General features: G+C 39.4%; 3 protein-coding genes across 3 annotated transcripts in view; 2 read left to right on the forward strand and 1 right to left on the reverse strand.

The window, feature by feature from the left end:
* Positions 1–17142, forward strand: part of LOC118406008 (kelch-like protein 42) — a 266342-nt gene that overhangs the window by 143880 nt on the left and 105320 nt on the right. The window lies entirely within an intron of this gene.
* LOC118406079 (osteoclast-stimulating factor 1-like) lies at positions 1911–11312 on the reverse strand. The gene is made up of 11 exons (XM_035805942.1): positions 11127–11312; positions 10588–10634; positions 9704–9754; positions 9273–9336; positions 8539–8592; positions 8160–8197; positions 7417–7486; positions 3974–4023; positions 3050–3128; positions 2526–2618; positions 1911–2349 (listed from the first exon to the last, which is right to left on the reverse strand). The coding sequence occupies exons 1-11, from the start codon at positions 11179–11181 to the stop codon at positions 2294–2296; spliced, it is 657 nt and encodes a 218-aa protein (XP_035661835.1). The 5' UTR covers positions 11182–11312; the 3' UTR covers positions 1911–2293.
* Positions 13604–16269, forward strand: LOC118406035 (protein Lines homolog 1-like). The gene is made up of 3 exons (XM_035805893.1): positions 13604–14160; positions 14452–14671; positions 14913–16269. Exons 1-3 carry the CDS (start codon positions 13995–13997, stop codon positions 15718–15720), a joined length of 1194 nt encoding a protein of 397 aa, XP_035661786.1. The 5' UTR covers positions 13604–13994; the 3' UTR covers positions 15721–16269.

Below are 17142 nucleotides of genomic sequence, written 5' to 3' on the forward strand. Positions count from 1 at the left end.
CGTGGGTGGAGCATGCGCGGTTACGTTTGCGTTTGTCCGTGGGGTCTGGTAGATAACAAAACATCCATGGCAGACTTTTCAGTGTGTGGAAACACCTGAGAGGGAAAGAGCAATGGCCCAGTCCGAAAATGGCGTTCGCGAAGCGGGTTCAAACAATTAAAACTGTAAGTCTTAGAATGTCTCAACTTATTCATATATTTTTGTAACATTGTAAAAGTAACCGCCTAGATAATTGTCTTTCTTTAGAACAATCTTTAACAATCTTTGTGTTTTTTTCACTGTAAGAACACGTTCTAACAATGTGCACCATTTTACAAATGGTAGCGTTGGTTTGTTGCCCCCCAAAGCTCCGTTGTCTGCTTTCTATACTTTAAGATTCCATAGATGATCATAGATGGACACAGGTGGTTCTTTGGTGGTGAACTGGCACCCAGATATATTCCTTGTACTTTCCAGCGATGTTTGCATTGCAATCTTCCCAGCCCTCTGACCTAGTTGCAAAATATAGTATCATGTTTAATCATTACAAATGATGAGTCTATGTTGGAATAGTTCAGAAACCAATACAAATTGTAGAAGCCAGTTAATTGCACAACGGATTAACGCACACTTTTGTTAACTGCACGGAATCCCGAAATACCAAACCAGCGTGGTGCAGCTAGATAACTTCGCATTATTGGACCAGCCGGATGATTGCACAAATTTCACTGGCTTCTACTGTACCGTATTCGACGTTAGAAATGATTCCAATATGTATGAATACGATGTATTTAGAAAGTCGAACAATGGTTTCAAAAATGTTTTATTCAAGACTGTTCCAGACCGAAATGATCATTCAATTTACTGTAGACCCAGTTCTTACAGCCTTCATGACTCAATTATTGCTGTTTACACCATGCATGTATATAAAAACTACACAACCTAGTAGGTAAATAATGCACCTTCCGTTGAACTAAAGCTAGTGCATCCAGTGATGTCAAAATGATTTTAAGCTGTATTACGTGTGTGTTATAGTCATGATAATAAACATGCAAATTTAACTCATGGATTGTTGAATGTTATACCATTGCTTTTGTTTGAATTATGTGTGAAAGTCATAATGTCTACCATGACGTCTATGTCCATCAAGATATGTTATACATTTTGATATGTGATAACTACTATACAAAACCTTTGGCCCACAACAACTGATAAAAATATCTGGTCTCTCGCCACACTTGATGTAATGTTATATATATGATGCCTAAAAGTTATGTATCACAAAGTATCACCTAGCATGCAGCATATCTGAACCACTCTGTAACAAAGGTTCATGTAGCATACCCAAAAATAGAATATAAGAAGAATCTACAACGACACAATACATGGATGTGGCAATGTCTGACAAAGCAACATATTGCTACAGGGGACACAACACTGCCAAATGATGCACCACCATGATTATATTACGTAACGTTAGTTGACCATTATTCATTGCGTACCTATACTTGTTGCTTTTAACCAGGGCATATTGAGGGGCTATGCTGAATGCAACATCAGAAATACCGCCAGCATTGCAAACTTCAAAGACTCGGGTGTACAGAAAACTGTCTAAAAAGCTTCGATAACCATGCATACATCTTCAGTGTAAAGGCAACTAGCTGCAAGATACTTGTAAATAGTAGTTATTATGAGTATTCTCAAAATGGATGAAGGTAAATCCCCTCAGGGAATGCATTTAGATTTGTTCCGAACACAACACAAGCTTAAGGGTGTTTTCAAGCTTAAGGGACTAGAAAAAAAAGATTTACTCTTTTGCCTAACTGGTGTCCCTTGGCCCTTACCAAAAATGTGATGTATAAAGGTCAACTAGTGTTTTACCTTTTCACATCTCCCATTGCCTGCCAGGAGTGGGGCACTGTGGGTAACACAGAGGGAGAACAATATCTTTACCATGACAACATGCATGAGGTATACGTACTGTATCCAGTCCTGTCTATCTTGTCATGGTAACAATAGTGTTAGTTTCCCGCATTGCCCACAGTGCCCAACCTCTCCCAACAGGCAATAGGATAAGTGAAAATGTCAATTCATGAATCAAACCTTATCCAAATCTCCATCAAGGCAGCTTCTAAAATCACTTTTGATTACAACATCCACACCATGCCGTTCATAAAATTTGATCATTGTATTGTGTCAATTATCCCAGGCATGGATGCTAACATTGGTACTAAAAGGTACTTGTCAGTTTGAAGTACATTGACAGTATTGTTTGCCCATGATGTAGGCCACAATGACCTACAATGGTGTGTCATCAGTCCGAGTCCTCCTCATTCCCATAGTCGTTGTTGTAGTCAGCAGGGGCTCCTCCTGGGTTGGTAAACAAGATATCAAGCAGTTACACAACTGTTTCCTTAGGAAAGTCTCTATAGTAATGATCCTAGGTACCATCATAGAGGGGTTGCGGTCCTAAGGACAGGCTGTCAACCTGTAGTCCACTACTCATTCACACACAATATAAAAAACTCCAATATTGGAGAATTCACCTGTTCTTCTCTTCAGGATAGCAGCAGTCTGCGGCTCAGTGGCTAGCTCACTTGCCAACTTGTTGTCTTGGTTCCGCAGGTCTGGTCTTGCACCTAAGGGTGTGTGTGTTGGATATTAAAATATGGTTTCAAAAGACATGATCATAACCTAAAATCATATGTTAAGAATTGGCAGGCTCAATCTAGCTGATGTATCATGTGGTTTTAGTACACCAAAGGGCAAAGATGCATCATTGCAAGCAGTGATGTCTGCAGGACCCATCCTTCCGTCCTGGGACAGAAAAATTTTACCCTAGCCGTCCCAAAAATGACATGAAACTGTTGAAATGTAGCTTAGAATGACATATTTTACCAGGAAAATCAACAACTTTGGCTCCCAAACAATGATTGGGATATAAGAATTTTTAAGTTGGAGACAGCCCTGATTACAAGTACAGATTTGAAGGTGTCTTACTTTAAGTGACTGCTTTACATCCAATATACTTTTTAGTAGTGCAAAAATGTATTTCCAATATTCCAGTCACCTCTGTTTAACAGCAGCTCCACCACATCTGCATGGCCCTTCCAGGCTGCATTGTGAAGTGCTGTGTCCCCTATCTTATTCTGCAACAACAAAAATGACGGATGTGAATTTAAAAGTCACTGATATCAAACGTGTACAAGGAAGTACCATATGCTAAAAAAATTTCAAATTGCAAAATTTTTGTATCAGCAGGATGAGAGAGAACATATAACATGACAGCATACATGTACGTGAAAAGTTAATCTATGATATCAGCATGTATGTAACAGAAAGAAATGCTGGTTTAGTCTTCAGCCATATTGGCAAAAAATTGGCTCTTACTGAAAAAGACAGCAAATAAAGCATTATTAGAGAGCCTTGTTTTAATGCTAAGGCAAATGTGATAACATACAGGAAGAACTCTGGGTAGTCTGTAATGGCTGACAGAAGAAACACCTACTTTGGATTAAGCACAGCAAATCAGGGAATCAACTGGAGAGTGAGAAGAATAGATAGCAAAGGGTAGATGGAAAAATGAGTGCAAAAGAAAGTGTGAAAACAGACAGAGGAAATTAAAGGACATATTATCTTGACATATCATAACTGTAACAACCGAGGTATAACACACTGAATGGAGGGGGTTGTATTTTTGGTGATACTGATTAATTGTCACATGTTTGTAACCTTAACTTTAAAATCAAACTACTGATATCATATCTGAATGTTGTGTGATAAGTTCAATGTCATTACAATGTATTGTTATACATTTGTGTTTGACATACAACTGGCATGACTAGGTCAATGCTACAATACTACAATGCTAAAGTACAAGTGTCAATACTTGTAGCATTGGCACTTTCTTTTGTAAAGGATGACAATTCAACTAAAAGTTTATCTAAAACTTAAAAAAAGAAAGAGAACTTGATATACTGATAAAATAATGTACCTGCTGGTCAATCCTTATACTGGGTACTTTCAGCAACTCTTGTACACATTCTGAAATGGAGAGACAAGATTAGAGCTAGTATCCATCAGCTACAGCCTACAGCTGGTACCCATACTATTCTAGCTCTGCCACTAGACGAACGGACCTAATATGTAGACGTATGCTGACGGATTACAATTTGCAACACCTGACGGATGCTGACGTATGTTGACAAATGCTGACGGATCCCAAAAACCATCACGGATCCCAAAAAATGACGGATCCCACTTACATCCGCAACGCATTCGTAGGTATCCGTAACTCACGGTGGATGCAAACACGGAACCCGTATACTTACGTGCTTCGTGACGGATGCTAACACTGCATCCGTATGGATACTTCCTAAATTACGGACCCTATACACATACGTAACGCATTCGTTGGTATCTATAAGTCACTAACGGATTTAAACATTGCATTCGTATGAATACTTTACTTTTAACGTAAACAAAAGCATACGCGGTCAGGATTATTGTTTATCAGCAAAAACTGTTCAGATGCAGACGTATACGAATTCGCAACATCCTGACGGATGCTAACGGATCCCCAAGATTACCAAAAGTCACGGATCCCATACACATCCGTAACGCATTTGTTGGCATCCGTGAATCGCTGTGAATGCAAACACGGAATTCGTGTGCTTACGTAATTGGCGGATGCTAACACAGCATCCGAAGGATACTTACTTTTATGTATGCGTGGCTAGCACTCTTGTTTTTGAGCATATATTTTATTTTTTAGATTGGTCATATCTTTCCCCCTTTTTGTACCTCGGACACCACAGTTTGTAACGTCAATACAAGTGAGACAATCCACGTTACGCTAGATACCAGAATACTCGGATTCGTAAGGATGCGAAATGGTTTTTTTTCTGCATTCGTGGCAAGATTACCAACAATGCACTGCTCCAGTGGATTGCTCCAGTGGAGGGGATTCCATTGGAGCAGTGCATTGTTGGTAATCTTGGGATATCTTAAATATGCGACTCTGTATTTTTTTGCATCCGTACATTGGGGCGGTGTATTGTGGGTAATCCAATCGTTGTCTCTCTGACCAATCAGACTGCACATCAGTCAGTTTAAAAATAAAGCGGAGATAGTCAGCGTTGTCCGTGAGGACCGCAATCTTTTTGTACCTCAAACTTTGAGTTTTGAAACGTTGAACTCGGGATATGGATTTGTACACACGTGTGTGAACTTCTGTAGTAGGGTGATGTTGAGGCGGTGACCAAACTCAAGTGGCAGTCGACGGACGGGACGGCGATCGAGGGACTGAAACAGCCAGCCCTGTTTTGTAGTTCGGCGTCCTGGGGCTATTTTACATCACTGTCCTGCGGATCTCACGGCGAGGTATGTTTTATGCAATCATTGTTTCCAAACAATACCCGCGTTGAATTCGTCTTTGTGACTACATTCCTTGTTGGCTAGTAGTTAGTAGCGCTTTTGGTATGCTTGGGCTGAACAGAAACTTATCAGCGACATAACGGAGCCTTACAAAACACAAGTCACAAGCATGATACTTGCTGAGTAACTGTTGACTTATTTGGGAAAAAATTGAATCATCATCAAAACAGTACTTGTATACACATATGTTTGTCTCAAGCCTGGTATTTATTCGCATAGGAACATTCTGTTCCAACGGTGTTTACGTGTTTGTTTATATGCGACGTCTCGTACACAATGCAAAGTCCGGCCGGGGAAGCAGATCACACCTTGTCACTAATTATGCAACGCTAGACTGTTTCTGCCGCGCCCTCCCGGGGGACTTTTTTGGTATGATAATGCGGAATGTAACGGTGATAATGGCGATACCACAATCAGATGCATTTGTTCCTGTTGTATAACAAGCCATTCACCATTTCTTTTCATATACACCCTAATTACTTTGACGGACGCATCCATCAAACATGGATGCTTTAGCTATCTCAAAATTTGATGGGATTATTCTTTCTCTTTTTCAGAAGGCGGGTCGACATTCTCTGGCCGTGTCAACAGCTGGGAGAACACTGGACTACAGGAAGGGCACAGAAGGAATTGAGCTGGGAGGGATCAAGGCGTAACTATCCTGAAAAGAAGCGGAGCACTGTCACTAGTAGAAAGGAGGCTTTGTGCTGTTGCGAGAAGCTGTACATACTGATACTATAAGTCATGTTAGTTGTACTTTACAAGCTGGATTCACTATCTGTATCCTGTAGCCGGATGTGGAAATTCCTTAGAGTTGGACATCGCGAAGACTTTGATTTGTAATAGAAACAGATATTCGTAGAAGCAAGATTAGCCACAGACTCCCATGTCAGCTTTACATAAAAGTCAAATTGTATTCACGTTTGATCCTATATTCTATTTGGAAGTATAAGAAGTCATGTGATATTGGCGGTTAAAGGATTCAACTTTCCCTTAACATAATTAGATTACAGGGACTCTCTGTACATACCTGGTATAACCCATTCTTGTTGCAATATTGTATCTGTATACATATCATGTGGCAGACAGGATTCGGCCTCGATGACATTACGTCGTTTAGTTCTTCTCAGGACTGGTTTAGAATAAGATTATTCTGTGCATTCTTTTCTATTTCAAATCGTGTTAGACTTTTATAAGAAAGTAATTGGGCACACATGATATTGTGATTTGTCAAATGTGCGGAAAATTCATTAAAGTGACTTTGTATCTGCAGAAAATCCCGTTTTGGATTCTTTATGATCTGATCATACGAAGAAATCCCTAAAAAACGACTTCGCATCCGCGGCAAATGCCGCATTGGGATTTCGTAGGATCCGACCATGATAAATATACGAGGAAAATCCTATAAAAACGACTTCGCATCCGCGGCAAAGGCCGTTTTGGGACCCGTTCATTCCAGGTATTCGAAGAAATCCTTTGAAAAACGACTTCGCATCCGAGGGAAATACCGTTTGGGGATTCTTTGCGATCCGATCATTCCAGGTATTTGAAGAAATCCCTAAAAAAAACGACTTCGCATCCGTGGAAAATCCCATTTTGGGATATGTTTGAGTCTTTTCATTCCGGATCCCAAAAATCCAAATTTCGGATATTTTAGGGATCCAACTCGAATCCGTTTGCATTCGCTAGCATTTGTTACAAATACGCAAATATCCCTGCTCGAATATGGCTACATCCGATACCCTTTCCCCCAGTGTGCTTCTTTCCTCTGATCACTTGAGTCCCTGCAGAATAGTCTGCTGCTCTTTAGATATACAATGTCAATCCTTTCTGTGGTTCCAGTGCCAGACTATTCAGCCAGGAAGTGACCAAAGGAGCTAGAGGATACCAGACTAGAAAATGCAAACAATGTGACAGTTAAATGACATTTAACACCTACACAATAATAGCTTAATAACATTCTCTTCCCATTTCATTAATGAAATGCCCCTACAAATGTACCTGTATGCCCGCCATGTGCTGCCCAGTGTAGTGCTGTACATCCTGCCTTGTCCAAGCCATTCACTGCCACCTGAACATAACAATTGAATAAGTCCATTTATGTAAGACTGCATATTTCTGGTAATGTAAGCATAAAATCTCATCTGAGATAGTACGATACACAGTATATAAAGTTTCACACTTTATCCAACATAAGAGACCTTCAGGAAATCTGGCCAAATTCCAGATGAAGACGATGAATATGACCAAACATTTACTTGCAATGGATAAAACTTTAACTTCTGTGGATAAAAGTAAAAACTTTTGATTAAAAAGCTTTAAGGTATATTTGCCTTCAGTGGAAAAATCGCACTAGCCCAACCAGGTAGAACATGCACTGCCCCAGTCTGCATTTTCACTTTGATTTCCCTGGGTTATTGTGCCTAATTGTTTCTGCAAAAATCTGAAAACCAAGAAAGGGAATTGGTGTAATCGTACCTTATCACTATCATAATTAGGCCCCCTTTCCACCGGACAGTGATTGCTGAGTTACCTCACAGTGATACCATGTATGCAACCCATGATTTCATAATTGGAATATGATACAAGACATAATATGTAATTATGATTCAAAAGACAACAAAACAAACAAAATGGAAACATTCTAAGAAATTTGTTTGTTTGCTCAGCACTCACAGACCCTAATGGAACGAGGGAGTTCACTAGGACCAAACCATTTTTGGGAAGCGGGTGTGTTGACTCACCCTGTTAGCCAGACACTCCTTCAGGAAGGTCATGTTTCCTGCCAGGAAGGAACAGCTCAGTGTTAGTGTGTGCCATACAGAAGTACAAGATAAACAACTATGACAGGCCCTGTATTCAACTCTGTCGGTTGGAATAATGATGGGCATTCAAGAGTTAGATCTGCCTGAGAAACCTTTCTGTATCACTGTACAATGTACACCATGGATTTTTTGCCATGTAAATTTTGTAAACTAGATCTAGTCTTTGGCAAATGTTTCTAAAATGTAAAATGTATTTACAGTGTCAGCTCATACATCATATAAAATACATGTGTTAAAATACTGCCCTTTTTGCCACAAATAACAGATATTTTGAGATGATGGATTTCCTATCTCTTACCTCTTTTGGCAGCCTCATGCATGGGGTTATCAACTGACTCCATTCCCTCTTCAACTGGAGTAAAAACACAAAAATGGCATGATGTTTGGAAATATACTAACTTTTAAGGAACATATACACATACAGGTAACATTACTGATTACAGACATCTACTTCCCAGCAGATTAACAAGAATTGAATGTATAATATCAGACTGAATGACATGCAGTATTTGTATCTATGTAGCCAGCCAGAGTATAACCACCCTTTGGTATAACACATTGCCTTTACAGGCACGAGAGCCTTATGTTCTCAACCAAATTTAAGTCTACACCTAGGTGGACTGAAAAAAAGTTGTGTTAAATGCCTTTCCTAAGGACACAACATCAAGCCAGGAATGAAGGGGATTAAACCCATAACCTCTGAGTCTGAATCTTGTGTCTGCTAGCCAAGCAATTTGGCCACTTGACACCAAGAATTATGTGAATGAGCATAAAGTTTATAAAAAAATGCAAATTCACAAAAAAAACAAATGTATTCAGGTTATATCCCCAACCCACACAGTCACATACTTCCTGCGTCCATGCGCAATGAAATTAAATGCATAAAAGCAAGACAATGCTTCAGGTCCCTCTTGTTTTTCTCTCTATTCATGAATCATATTTCCTGGATGAGGCAGACATAGGAAATTGTCTACAGAAATTGCCCAACTACATGTAATGGTTACTATGGAAACAACACTGTTGTGTCCTCACCATAGTTACTGGGAATGAGCCCCGACCTCCCTTCACATGTAGCCTTCCACCAGCCAGAGTCAGACTGAGGAGAGACAAAAACATGTTACACGTCATTTATGTCACTGTACTGCCCAATTCTATAAACTTTAATGATTGCATCAAACAAAAATGGTGCAGTTGAACAACCGAGTATTTTAAACCTTGAGGACTGAAGTGTGGTTATTGATACTACATTTTGAAATGTTGGGAAGGAAATGTATGGTAGGAAATGTATGGTTTCATTCTTAACAATTACAATACCTACTATCAAAATCAATATTTCAGCTTTTGCTAACATTGTAAAACAACCTACTCAAAATCAACTGCAACGAGGAAAGTTGCATGTTTGTAAGCATAAAAATACAAGGTTGAGTAGCATACAAATGTAGGAAGCATGTCAGGTAACTTACCATATCATTGACATACAGCACATCTCCCTCCTCAAAACTCAGCTCGTCAGCCTTGAATAGATAAACAAAATACATGCAGTTCTCTTTCAGCTATCAATAAAGCTTTGAAATGAGGTTAACACCTTGTCATTACAATAACCATTCTGACAATCGGAAAGCTTTATGATTTTTCACCACGTCTGCTTGGAGATTACGAAGGGTTACTAAGCTTTCAACTAAAGTTACGTAGTTACAGGTACAATCAAAACTGCTCAAGAATACCATTCATGGGAGCAATAATCTGGTCTATGACAGGTGTACCGTGTACACCTGTGTCAGTGGGAAAAATCATCTAAGGGACCACCAAGAGACTCTTGAAAGTAACAGAAACAACTCAAACATATGGACTCGAATCATGCAGCAGCACTCACTATTATATTATGGGTTTTTTTTTTTGGTAGATCTACCATCTATGTGAAAAATACTGTAAATGCATTTAAGTTTGCGGCAATTTAATTTCACGGTAGCAGGAAAAGGACTTTTTCAATACACTGCAATCTCTTACTGCCATGGAAAAATGTTTGCGGTGGTTCTAAGTTTGCGGTGAAGCGGCTACCGCGCTACCGCGAAAACCGCGAACACTAAACCACCGCGAAAGTTTCTACATTTACAGTATGTGGATAGACATGCGACTTTAAATGATGTAAACTGCACCTCTGTTATATATTTTGTTTGAACCTTGCCTCTTTCCTCGTGACCTTTCATGAATTATAAACAAAGCATTTTCAGTATTGACTTTGAACTCTCACCTCATTTGCATGTGGTCTCTCAACTTATTTGCATAATCAACCACAACACTAGAGTCTAGACATACAATCTAACAAGAAAAGTGATGTAACGTTTACCTGCTGAGCTCTGTATGGGTACAATGCTTTGAACACCTTTACCAGACCTGCACAAAAGAAGAAAAAAATGTGAAAATTTGAAAACAACAACAAAAAATAATAATCACCAAACAAATGAAGGACGTTATATCTGATATAACGTCCTTGAACAAATGTATTGGCTTATGATGATTGCAATATCATAAGAATTATCATTGCAGATGCAAGTGTTGTAGATGGATCATGTTACGTTATGCTAAGGATGGTGATGATGATGATGATGAAATGTAATACTACACCAGTATGCATCATTTGTATCTTTCTCTTTAAGTTAAAGTTTAACTCTCACAAATACATATTCCATGACAATTTTCTACATCTGTTGATTCTTTTAAACAGATCAATTGTTGTGAAGAACAACGTTTTATATAAATGACTAGAACAGCACTTTTTAAGGTCATTTACACACCACGATCTGCAGTACTCAAATTGAACAAACATCGTGTTTTGTGTTTTCTGTCCAAGTTCTTCACTCTAATGTTGCACAATTGTGACCTCACCTGGTTTGGGAGCAAGTCTTGGTGGTGGAGGAGCGGGCCTAGATGGCTTCGACATGACTTTTGGACAAAAAACTGATCAGCTGAAAACAGGAAAACCGAAAACTTCTGAATCAGTGATTCTGTGAAAGGCGGAAGTAAAATGCCGTCACACCCTCTGGGAGTTGAAAGGTCAAAGTACTAAAGGTCAAAATGAGATAGTTTTCGCGGGAAGTTTCATGTTTTGTTTCTGTAACATATCTGATTTCCCAGGTTGAATTATGCTTTTTATGATTCAGTAGCGTCCATCAGAGGAATGATGGCAGTACATAAGGTAATCTCGCTATGGCCTAAAACTAATTAGCCTAAGATGATTGTTATTTTTAATATAAAACGTTTAACTTAATGTTTACTGCGTGGGGAGGGGGGCATGGATGATGTGAGGATCTGAGTTCTAACATTTTAACACCAACGTTATCACTAATCTTTAATAAAAAAAGAATTACAGAGAGACGTATGAAAGTTTTTATTTGTTCATCACATCAAATCAGTTTTGTTTTTCATTTCCTCTTGTCTTTTTTTTTCTCTCTGTAACATTTTGTACAACTCAGGAGATTTTTAATATCAACAGGGATTTTTTGGCTGTTGTTTGTTAGACATATTGTAAGTCTATAGCTAGAATATTTCTGATCTTTCTTTTTGCTTCTGATTGTAGAAACTGAAAGGGGAAAACATTGTAGGCAAGCTGGATAATCTCCACTCTGACATCCTCGCAAGCAGATTGGACCACCTGGATGCCCAAGATGTCAGCCAATCTCTGGACTTGCATGAGTCATGTGGCTTTGAGCAACCAATCAGTGACTCAGAAAACAAACTGTTCATGTCACAGGAAAGGGACATTTGCCTAGTGAAGTTATCTATCACTACAATTTTGTTTGACAAACTTGGCAGTGGGGGTAAAGATGATAATCATGACAACAGGAAGTTACAAGAAATCTGTAGATTATTACTTCAAGATTACAAGCTCTTGAAATGTCTGGTAAGTACATCATATAGTTCAAATTTCATAGTGTAGAAATATGTTGATCTCATAGACTGCCAAGATGTCAGCCAATCACAGGATTTTCATCAGTCATGTGATACATTGTGGAACCAATCCTTCACTCACAAAAATATTTGTTTCAATATACATGTAATTACATGGCAAGGCTATTGTTGTTTTATTTTATAGCTTATTGATATGCTTCATGTGTACATGCAAAACTAAAGTTGTGTCATTCTTTGTTACCCCACTTAAGGACTTGCTGCTTGGGTCAGGTGACCAGTTGGTAGCATACACAGCATGCAAAACGGCAGCTTCTGTTCTCGTCAACTCTCCAACAGAGATGCAGGTAAACAAATATTTCATCATGTTAATAGTTCTTTGTGCACATGATCATTGTAAAGGGTCTGCAAGCATAATTAGCTATATAGATGTGTATGTACATGTACTGTGTATCTAAGTGACTTAGACCATGATTTACTGATATTGAGATGTGCTTCATCACATGGATCTCTGGATCCAGAGCACAGGGGTTAGGTCCCCAGGTAGGGATCGATGTGATTCATAATTGGTTTGTATTCATTACAAATGTATTTCTGATGGTGGAATGTGGTACATGTAGCTGTGTATGAGGAAGCTTCATTCACTAGCCTCTAGCACCAAACTTCTGCACATAAAAAAACTCAACACACTAATTGAGAAGAGCAAGGTTGACCCAGTGTGCATGGCTATGAAAAGCCACCGGCTGTTGTACAAGCATTATACTTTGTCTTAACCATCATACTTTGAATTTGACTGAAAAGGAAAGCTATAATGGACAATATTTACAATTTACAATTACAAGCCTCTCACAGCCTCTTTGTTTGTTTGGCAGCCTTTCCCCAAGACGTGGCTATCAGGTCTGTTACAGCAGGTGAAAGAGTCGCCACATTCCAGTCGGGCTGTTTTCACCTTTGACCTCCTCAAGCTGGTCATCAGGGCTCACGGCAACTCTGTACCCAGCATTCCTGAGGAATCAGAGAGCGCTACTGTGCCAAAAGGTGAGGAACAGTTTTATTGGGGTATGCCCTACTAGTACATCATCAAAATTGCATCGACTGACCAGCAATTGGTGTTAGGTCATCCACAATTTCCTAACCTATTATTGGTGTGTTGTCAAATGCAGCATTTGGCAATTGTTAACCCTGATACCCACAATGTGTGATGCCACCATTCCACAGCTATGCCCCCATGCCTCGATTTGATATGAAGACCTGACAATGGTTTTTACTTCAGATGATCCTGAAATACTCTGCCAACATTTCTCAAAAACACAGTGTTCTAAGCACTTAGTTAGAATACTTTCCAACAACTATAGAGGTAATCAAAGCATGTACATGTTCATATTTTCAGTCCAACAAAGATGAAAACATATCCTGAAATCATGATACCAATTTTCCTTTTTGTTTACTGTAGGAACTGGCCTTGCTTGGTTTGAAATTTTGGACAAAAACTGGGACCAGTTAACTGGACTGTACTTGAAGGACTGCCAGTCTATAGCAGATGGACAACAATCAAGCTGTCAGCCATTCCCGTCCAATGAGGAAAGAGAAGTTGCATTTCTCTCACTGTTGTCTCTGTGGACCGATTGCTTAAACAGTGAAGTAGGAGCTGTCAGCAAACTGCACAACAGCAATGTCTTGTTGAAGTTAGTCCCAGCTTTGACATGTACCAAATCTTCTTTGGTTTACGCCAATATTTTGGAGGTCTTTTCTCAGTCTTTAACGTATGAGCGGGAGGAAGATAGTTCCTGTTCTGAGACTGTTACTTCAGTAGCCCATGCTCTACTTCAGACCTTTGATGATGAGACAATGCAGAGAGTGCCATGGAAGGACACATATGTAGGGTTTGGTGGGACAGACTTCATTGAGGGGCAGCTTGTGATAGGACAGAAGAGAGGAGACTGGGTGTTGGTGCGAACACTTGTGCTGGTACTGCTGAGGGCTTGCTCCATTGTTAGTGGATTGTCTGGGCCAGGTAAGTCAACTTTGGTATCCATTCTATTCCAGTTAGAAACTTGAGACCTATAGTATAAAATGCTATATAGATTGCCATGTTCATACAGTTTTGAAAATATGTAGTTACATTCACTTCTCTGGAGTTTTGTGTTTACCCAATCTTTAAGTATACGACAACTACCCACTAGGATAAGCACATTTCTAAGTTGTATAGTACTGTTACCAATGTAAAATACATTGCTCATTGATTTCACTAATTTCATTTTGTGGTATATTTCATTTATTGTGCCCACTCTTGTTTCAATTGTAGAACAGGCCCAGGCTATTATCACCACCCTGCAGAGATTGTCATCATTTGTGTGTGAGAAGTTAGCCATGACAAGTGATAGACAGTTCTCACCTGGTGCTGAAGAAGTCCGGGGGACTTGCTCACAGACTGGGACATGGATGTTCCAGCTGTTCTCTGACCAGGATGACTCCATGATAGAAGCCATGTTACGTCTACTGGACATAAACACAGCTGTCAGTAGGTATGTTCTGGAGATTTTATTTTGGAAAAGAACTAGCCCGTAGCATGGTAAAATACCACTGTCTCAGATTGAGTGTAATTTTGGTGCTCCTCTGTTCCAAAATGTGACTCTAACATACTGTTATTTTGTACAGTATCTTCTTTTACTACATCCAGCAGTCTCGATTGACTTGTTTGGTTTGGTTGGTATTCATCTTTGGCAGTATTTTTGTTTTACCATAACATGATTGTTCTTCTCACAGGTATGCCACAGACTTTCTACATGTCAATGTGGTCACGTCGTTCAACCCTCACAGTATCTTCCTGCAATTCTTAGAGACCACCACCTGGGACCACTCCATCCTCCTGGACCTCCTCATCTCCATGGAAACCAGCTTCCTCACCTACATCACCAGATACCTCCATCTGGTCATCACAGAATGGCAGGCATTCCTCAAAACTAACCAGATCTATTCTGGAGCAAAGGTGGACACCTGTGGGTCCTCTGATTGTGGTACTGAGAGCAGAGGAGAGGGTTTTGGTATTCCTAACTGTGACAAACCGGGTTTTAATCAGACTGGAGAGAAGCATTGCAAAAGCCCTCCCCTTCCACAACCAAATCATACACATGGAAAGCAATTGCAGAAAAATGTCAGACAGCATTATGACCAAACCTCTGCTACGGAAAAAAAAGAGCTAGATAATATTGAACTTGATGAAGTCCCTGTACTTAAGGTTGTAACAATGCCTTTGCCTAATATCGATCATTTTGAAATGGATATTGCTGGACAGGTTCAACCTGCTGACACAAATGTAGAGACTCTACTGTCTAAAAATCCTAAAGAAAATTGTGAGGGGGAGAAAGGTGTCTCTTCCAGTGAGTCTTCCGATGATGACGCTGACTCAACTGACAATGTCGAGGAAGAATCCACTTTGGATAGAACCATGGGGGTGTTGATTAGGCTAAGGCTAGCCGTGGAGAGACTGAGTGATAAGAAGTTGTTCCCTTATAATGTCAGCCCACTTCTAAGACTGCTGGCTATGGTTGAAGATAAGTATGAAGAAGTATGAATTTCTGCAACAACTTTATTATGTGAAATGTACATTTTGATGTATTGCAGCTATGAGAAAAGGAAGTACCAATGAGTAGATGTACAGTATTACGTTTTCAATGGTAACATTATTTTTTTTAGCAAACACAGTAGAGCTGGAAATGTCCTAGAAAGTAATTTTGGCTACTTTAAGACTAGTGGTAATGTGGTGGCAGAACTGAAATAGCTCACATTACCTGGTATGTTATGACTAAACACTCACAAAAATAGCAAACCAGAAACCTTGTTGTCAAGAATGAAACATTTCTTCTATACAAACTTTAAGGTATTGCTATGGGGTGATTTGTATGTTCATCAGATAAAGTTGCCTTATCTTTGGAAATATGATGCAACATAGAATTCTGCCATTTAACATAGAATACAATTTAATACAGTACTGATGTCATAGAGTTACTAGAGTTACAGTAACTGATTGCAAGCCTTCTTGGCACTTAATACATCTGAAAGCAATTTCATCAGGTTGGTAGAACATAGGATATTGGAGATTTCTTTTTCACAATCTGTAATGTCTCTTACCTGCTTACATTTCCATGTCTATCAGACATCTTTCACAGAGCTTCTGACTGTCTGACAGACATCGAAATCTAAGCAGGTAAGAAACATTACTGGTTGAGAAAAAGAAATCAGAATATCTCAGCACTAAATACATTGCAATCTTTTTTTCAAGCCTGAAATTTTTGTAACCTGCAAAATCACAAGTTGTTTACAGTTTTACCTGATAACTCATTTTTACGCAAATTGCTGCAGATGGGTATTTCGAGCTCTAATCTTTTAGCATCAACATTACACACACACACATACATGTACACGTAACGTTACATACATACACACAAATTCTCCGAAAACATAACCTTCTTCAGTTTCTTGGCGAAGGTAATGGAATAAGAAAACCCCTACTAGCCAACATAAGTTGCTAACTAAAACTGCTACCAGAAACGCTTTCCTTCGCCTAACAATTACTGGTCAATGTTAGGAGTCTAGGCCAACCTCATGCTATTGTAGAAAACAATGGTGGGCTTTCTTGGAAGCGAAAGCTGGCCGTATAGACTTAACAACGCAAACAGACGCAAAGACGTACGTGCTGTTGTTAGCCAAGGTGCGGCAAAGGCCAAAGCACGGTCAGTTCAAGGTAGTCTTCCACCAAAAAACAACAACAAACAAAAAAACTAACCTCACACAGTCTGTCACTTGTCCGAATTGGAAAAAGTGGAGCAGCCCAATGTCTGGGGTAAGGAAATAAACTACTGCATTAAAGTTTATATCTTTATTAAATGACATCTGCAGTAGACGTGGGAACTACTTTAATTGTGCAGCTGAGTACACCAGGTGTTGAGGCTGTGATATGCGACCCAAGACTTTGTTACCCGAACGCCCCATTCTC

Source organism: Branchiostoma floridae, chromosome 2 (genome assembly GCF_000003815.2).
Source record: "Branchiostoma floridae strain S238N-H82 chromosome 2, Bfl_VNyyK, whole genome shotgun sequence".
NCBI lineage: Eukaryota > Metazoa > Chordata > Leptocardii > Amphioxiformes > Branchiostomatidae > Branchiostoma > Branchiostoma floridae.